Source organism: Delphinapterus leucas, chromosome 11 (assembly GCF_059928025.1).
Source record: "Delphinapterus leucas isolate spDelLeu-1000000601 "Yukka" chromosome 11, BTC_Dleu_Yukka2, whole genome shotgun sequence".
NCBI classification, from domain to species: domain Eukaryota; kingdom Metazoa; phylum Chordata; class Mammalia; order Artiodactyla; family Monodontidae; genus Delphinapterus; species Delphinapterus leucas.
The window spans coordinates 10,239,673-10,247,031 of record NC_143139.1 but is presented as its reverse complement, the minus strand read 5'-3'; the positions used below and the strand labels follow the sequence as shown (position 1 = coordinate 10,247,031).

At 45.2% G+C, this 7,359-nt stretch overlaps 1 protein-coding gene across 1 annotated transcript; it reads left to right on the top strand.

Annotated features, from left to right (window-relative positions):
• The first annotated feature begins 424 nt into the window (after positions 1 to 424).
• GPRC5D (G protein-coupled receptor class C group 5 member D) lies at positions 425 to 5,183 on the top strand. The gene is given in 3 exon segments (XM_022577092.2): positions 425 to 1,329; positions 1,332 to 1,896; positions 1,898 to 5,183. Coding segments are annotated over 3 exon segments (1,002 nt in total). The 5' UTR covers positions 425 to 1,148; the 3' UTR covers positions 2,154 to 5,183.
• Positions 5,184 to 7,359: the final 2,176 nt, after the last annotated feature.

Below are 7,359 nucleotides of genomic sequence, written 5' to 3'. Positions count from 1 at the left end.
AATTTCCCCTAATTCACACTGATGCCAACCACTGGCCCTTTTAATGTGTGTAACCCTTCTTTATGGCCCAGTAAACGTCTTATTCCTCTGGGATGGATGCTTTTTTGGATCTTATGATCAAGATGTGGGGAAGACTGGAGATGGCTTTTTAGGGAGCAGGTCAGAAGAAGAACGAAGTGTCCTCACGTGAGCCCAGCAGAGGGCCTCTCGCAGCCTCCAAGTCACATCGGAGGCTGTGGGGAGGGGGCGGTCTTTCCCAAAGCCACACCCCTTTGTAGGCCCTGCAGGAACCCGAGTGCGGGCCTCCATCCTTCTGCCCGTTTGGGGACAGATTAAAGACGCTGAGGTTGTCTCCTTCTTACTCATTGGCAGTTACAACCTCGCAGCCACTACAGTCTCAGCCTCCAGCATGCACACAGAGGAGGTAAGTGGGACTGAAGGGGCCATGCCCTCAGCTGTCAGCCTGGGTCACTCCAGGGAGCTGGCTTGGGAATAGCTGAAGGGGAGTAGAGCTAGGGGTATTCAGCTGCAAGGTACTTGTTTCCAAATGAATATATGTGATGTTTTTCTAGACAACCCCAGGCAAGGCGTAGAGTTTGGTGCTAAACTCTCCAAAAAGTTAATCGAAGGCAGAGACCTTTTTGTAAAATTCTTCGACAGACCAACAGTGGGTATTTAACTGTGATGCGCTGTCTTGGATCGACTTGAATTAAAAGAAGGAAGAGTCATTGAAATGACTGGGAAAAGTCATCTGCCTGTCTGCTTCGAGCAGTGCCTCGTGTCTTGAATGATCGAATGGCCCGTTAATGTTGGCAACCCTTGCCCTGGAGCCTGCTATAACTGGAGTCCTAACCATCATGCAAACGTTGTCACACGCCCGATTTTTATGAAAAAGATCCTGCCTTAGCCCTCAAAAAGCCTTGGTGGAAATTATGACGTGAAACTTCATGAGTTATCTGGAGCCCCTAAGCGAAGATGGTTCTCCTTCCCAGCAGGATAGAGCTAGGATAGTTTGGAGGGGTGGATGGTTTTGAGCTATTTCATTCAGTAGGTCCAGGTGTCTTCATGTGGGAATCAGAGACATTATAGTGTCCTGCCCAAGACTACCCAACAGCGGTTCTTGAGGGTGCAGGTAAAGTTATGAAGTTATGTTTGTTCCTTTTTTTTGCACGGGAACAAAAGACCATTCTCGTGAGGTCCACCTACAAGTCACCACGTATGAGGACTGCAAAGAGTCCACTGGGGACTATTACTTCCTCTGTGACACCACGGGAGCATGGGGCATTGTTCTGCAGTCCCTGGCAGTAATTGGCATAGCAGTTACAGTTTTGCCACCCTGGCCTTTCTCTTCCTCATGAGAAGGGTTCAAGACCGCAGCCAGTGGAATGTCCTCCCCACCCAGTTCCTCTTCCTCCTGGGTGGGCTGGGGCTCCTCAGCCTTGCTTTTGCCTTCCTCATCCAGCTCAACAAGCAGACTGCCCCCATCCGCTACTTTCTCTTTGGGGTCCTCTTTGCTGTCTGTTTCTTGTGCCTCTTGACTCATGCCTCCAACCTGGTGAAGCTGGTCTGGGGTCAAGTGTCCTCCTCTCGGACGACGATTCTGTGCATTGCTATTGATGTCAGCCTGTTGCAGACGATCATCGCCACTGAGTATGTGACTCTCATCATGACCAGAGGTACGATGTTTATGGATATGACACCCTGTCAACTCAACGTGGACTTCGCGGTCCTCCTGGTTTACGTCCTCTTCCTGCTGGCCCTCACGTTCTTCGTCTCCAAAGCCACCTTCTGTGGGCCGTGTAAGAATTGGAAGCGGCACGGAAGGCTCATCTTCCTCACCGTGCTCATCTCCATCATTATCTGGGTGGTGTGGATCTCCATGCTCACGAGAGGCAACCCAATGGGACGACCCTGTCCTCTGCATCGCCCTGGTCACCGATGCATGGGTTTTCCTGCTGCTGTACATCATACCAGAGCTGTGCTTTCTCTATAGATCGTGTCAGCAGGATTGCCCTCTGCAAGGCAATGCCTGCCCACTCCCAGCTTAGGAACGCAGCTTCAGAGCAGAGAATCAGCAACTCTCAAGAGGTACTTTCCTGGGGAGCTTGGGGAGGCTCTCCCGTAAGAGAAGCAGGAGAAAAAACAGGGCATAGGTGGGTGGCGACATAGCTCAAGCCTGGAGACGGGGACACTCAGAGTCAAGGTTAAACTTTTCTAAATAATCAGTTCCTCCGAAATACAGAGATTTATGGGGAGAGGCCAAGACAGAAATGACTCAAAGGCCCTAAATAGAAAGGGTGTGGCTCTGAGTATTCGTGCTGGATAAAGAAAGGCGCCCACTATAAAATGAGCTAACCAGCCCCAAATTAGGCTTGGGCCGTGCCATTGCATGACACACCATGCTAAGCACAGATGTTTGGCCATCAAGTGCAAGAGCAACCCTGGCACCGGTAACTGACATTTTTCACATTTAAGTCTCAAAGCCGACTTGCCCAAATATCATAACAGACTGATCTGCACGACTCATCACCTCATTAGAGTCTCAAAGCCCAACAACTTCTGGATTCCTACTTTGTAAATCATTCACTCCTTGAAAGCCTTCGAGGTTTACACAAAGTGACAGAATGAGCCATGAAGTCAGAATTCTGAGCAAGAGTCTCAGATGTGTAATCAATAATAGAAATAAAGAACTTGCTTTTGTGACATTTTCATAATAATTTCTGGGTCGGATTTGTATCCTTATATAAGACCAAGCCACCTGACTATATACTGGTAAAGAATAAAATATATTATCCATGATAACAAGGAGGTTTGGACCCCAATAAACCGGGGGAATTAGTGGCTAATTTCAGTTATCCGGAAATACGTCAAAACTCATTAATCCCTTTCTGAAATATCTGGCCTATTATTCAGAACCCAGCATCACGGTTTTACATCAAATTTTGTGTCTTAATAGGCATCTGATTTCTCAGTGTGTTTCTAATGTGCAAAGATGATGTTAGTTTATACATTGTATCACGCACATTATGCTCACCAGGCTCAAAAACATTAATAGAAGGTTTCCTTTTAAATCAGACACTTTTCTGAGCTGTAATCTATGGCTAATTACATACTCAAAGTCAATCCTGTTCAGAGGGAAGCATCCATTAATTCTTTTCAGTTCAGTTGACCACGAGTTGGAAATTGACACTATACATCCTTCTTTTAAGAGTTTTTCATTGCTTTTGATGATATGAGGTTTGGGGCAGAATTGCAGAGTCTATCTTTCTTTTTTTTTTTTTTTTTTTTTTTGCAGTATGCGGGCCTCTCATTGCCGTGGCCTCTCCCGTTGCAGAGCACAGGCTCAGCGGCCATGGCTCACGGGCCCAGCCGCTCCGCGGCATGTGGGATCTTTCCGGACCGGGGCACGAACCCGTGTCCCCTGCATCGGCAGGCGGGCTCTCAACCACTGCGCCACCAGGGAAGCCCGGGTCTATCTTTCTTGAAACTACTTCTTATAGTTCTCACCGAAAAATGGGATAAAACTTCTTCTGTTTGCTTTGTTGCTGTTATGTTTCCAGGAAACAAAAGTCAGAGAGAGAGAGAGAAAGTTCTTAGAGTTTCATAATACCCAAAACCCACTGGGACTTGTAATGATCAATTTTCCATACGCCCAAAAGACTAGGCAGGTGTTTAAAGTGTTCTAAGAAGTGTCTTAGTGGAAAAGCAAGAGCTTTCAAAAGCACAGTGTTTCCTTATAACTATCCTTATTACTGGCGCATGGTTAGAAAATCCATTTCTGCCAGTGATAGTCATTGTCAACGTAGCTCAATATTTTGTGGCAGAAAAAAAAATCGATAGTGTAGAAAAGAACATATAGATTGCTCTCCAAAACTAGGCAGAATAACCAGAAACTTAAGCTTAGAGAAGGAAATCAGAATTTAGGTCACCTAGAAAAAGTACAAATATCAAAAATTAGAAGAATGATTAAAATGCAAGAAAAAGTACAGGATGACACCTAGCTAGGAAAAACATACAAAGAGATACAAAATAAATAAGAGTCAGACCAGTACAGTATAATAACAGTAACTCAAAAAATCCTAAGTGTTGCTGTAGGTCGTGAGCGGACCGTGGGAGCGCAGCTCACGGCTGTCTGTTTTTGTTTGCCCGAGAAACAATCGTAGTGCTGTGTAAACAGACAAGTGGTCGGCTGGAACAATCAGGCCATTGTTCTCAGCACCTGTCAGTCTCTGACAAGAATCCCCTTTCCAGCACTGAGATCCACTGATGAGAAATGTGGGAGAGGCTGGGTGGAAAACCACAGAGATGATGAAGGAGTTATAACGTCAGACCTCCGTGGAAAGGTTAGGACAATGAAACTGAGATGGTAGTTCTTAAGCTCTATGTGTCTTTCTCATGGACATTCAGGTTCTCTCTAAATTCTGTACTGAAACACAACAGTCCATGAGGCGTGCATCTGTCATGTGACTCTTCTGATTTATAGCTATGACCCCAGTCACATAATTTGTTGATTTACCACTGGGTTGTGAGACCAGAATTATTCAGTTGAAAGAAGAGTTAGACAAGAGGGGATTAGCAGGGAATTTCACACGTATGAATACCTCTCTCCGAGAGGTTGCTGTCCTGCTTTCTGTCTCCAGCTAAAGACGAAGGGTGGGAATAGACTCAAATCGAAGCACAAAGCATTTAGATTAAATACGAAACTAAGAGTTGGTACACACTGAAATAGACGAGCAAAGCGGATTAAGGACTTCATTTCCTTGGGAGTCTTTCAAAAGATTAGTCTTTATCTCTCGGAAGTGGCTTAGGGACTTAGTTCGAAGATATAAAAACATCTTGATGGAGAATGAAAATGAAATCAGGTATATCACTACAAAACACCAAACAAATGGGTATAAATATTCCTTGCCCCATGTTATAAATGTGTTTCTTAAAAACTGTAGACTGGGGCTTCCCTGGTGGCGCAGTGGTTGAGAGTCCGCCTGCCGATGCAGGGGACACGGGTTCGTGTCCCGGTCCGGGAAGATCCCACATGCTGCGGAGCAGCTGGGCCCGTGAGCCATGGCCGCTGAGCCTGCACGTCCAGAGCCTGTGCTTCACAACGGGAGAGGCCACAACAGTGAGAGGCCCGTGTACCGCAAAAAAAAAACCGTAGACTGATTGAACTTTTAAAATCAATTGCTCTTTTAACTGAGAATTTTAAATGTGATATAATTTTCAAACACCTTAAATATAGAATATCAGCCATGAATCTTTGTTTATGAAGGGAAACTCCTGTTCTAATTATTGTCTGCTTTATCTGTTTTAGATGAATTAGAATATTGTTATATCAAGTTTGCTAAAAGCAAGACCCCTGTATATTTCAAAGGATCATGTAATTGTGGGCATTTTTTCTATCCTGTGTTTAAATATCTACAGACAAATCTAGTATGATTTTTTGAAGGTATTAAGACAGAAATAATGAGGCTATGAAATGTAAAAATGGGTCAATGAATACCAAATGATGTAAAACGAGAGAAAAATGTTCTTGCAAACAGAGGTCCTTCAGATTGTTTTCCTTACAGCAAGTACCAGGCATACCAAGTTCTGGCAAACATAGCCTTTTTTTGGACAATTCTCAACATTTTTTGCTTCAAGGTGCCCACCTTACTAGGAGAAACCAAATTTGGATGGTCCCAGGCAGTGTCATTTTTGTTTGTTCTTTCAGGGGGACAAGCCTGAAAACCTCTCTTTGTCACCCTCTAGAGCTACAGGTCACAAATGAACTGGCGTAAAGTACAGAAGAAGACGTGGTCTGGGCAAGATTTGCTTGGTGTGAGGACAGACCAGGCAAGGATAATGACATTCTCCTCGTCATTATGCTTGGGTGACAGCAGAAAGGGTGCAGACCCTGTCCTCACATGCCCTGTCTTCGAGGCTCAGCTCTGCTTCTTACCAACATTGAGACTCAACCAAGCTCTGCAACCTCTGGGACCTCAGGCTCTTTGTAGTGAAGTGATGGTCATAGTGTCCCTGCCCCCTCCAGGTATCAATGTAAGGTCTTACTTACTCAACTCGGATCCATACCAGGAGCTGGTGGCAGGATTAATAGAGAGAAACACTCGACTTTTTGGTAAATTCATGAACAATAACTCAAGTTGGAGAATTAGGCTTCTCTGATTTATGATCTGGTCTGATGAGACTATTGGAGGAACACGGGTTACCAAGGGGCTGAGTGGGAAGGAGTCTTGTTATGCTGCAAGGAACAAAGTTAAACCAAGGATTCAGCTCATTTCTGCTGAAAGAAGAATGTTTTATTTTCACAGGATTCAATCCCTCTAAAAAACACCAGTAGGAGAAGGATGTCGGAGCATCAATTATAACTATACCAACAACACCACCGCCAATAATAATATACAAAGGGAAGCACTATGGTGCTTTCTATACTTCATGTCCTATTCCAAGGGCTTTATAGATATTGACAGATTTAAACTTCAAAGCAACCGTATGAGATAGATTGACTATTATGGTCATCATGAAACTCCCATCAGGAAACAGAGGCAACAAAACATTAAGGAACTTGACCGCAGGTAACACAGCTAACAAGTGAGAGGGCAGAACAGTCCATGCTCTCAGCGCTGCAGCCACCAAGCAGGAACAAAATGACACGGTTACATCCCAGACCATCGAAGGACAACTATGTATCGAGCAAGGAGCTGGTCTAAGAGACAGACACAGCTCCTGTCTTCACAGAGCTTACAGGCTTGTTGAGGAGACAGGTATTAAACAACCATGTGTGATTATTCTACGACAGTATAAAATGGTCTTTAAAAATTATGTCCAGCTTTTTTCTTTTCTTTTTTTTTTGGCCACGTGGCACAGCCTGCGGGATCATAATTCCCAGATCAGGTGTCAAACCCATGCCCCCTGCAGTGGAAGTGCAGAGCGCGAACAACTGGACCGTCAGGGAATTCCCTATGTCCAGTTTTTAAAATTGAACCAAAGCTTGCAGAGTATCGAGCCTAAAGGGACTTTAGAGATGATGCAGGGAAGGCCTTTGATTCTACTGCTGAAGACAGTGAGATGCCCAAGGTCACGAGGGTGCAAAGACCCTGAGCCCCTGCTGATGCTCTTTCTGTAGAAAGTGATGATAAGCTTTCAGCCTCTTCAGTTACTAAACACAGATGTGCTTCTCCTGAGCACACAAATGTGATCCCTAGGCAACCTTCCTCAGAAGCTTTTAAAACACTCTTTTTAAAAATCACAGATTAGGGGCTTCTCTGGTGGCGCAGTGGTTGAGAGTCCGCCTGCCGATGCAGGGGACACGGGTTCGTGCCCGGGTCCGGGAGGATCCCACATGCCGCGGAGCGGATGGGCCCG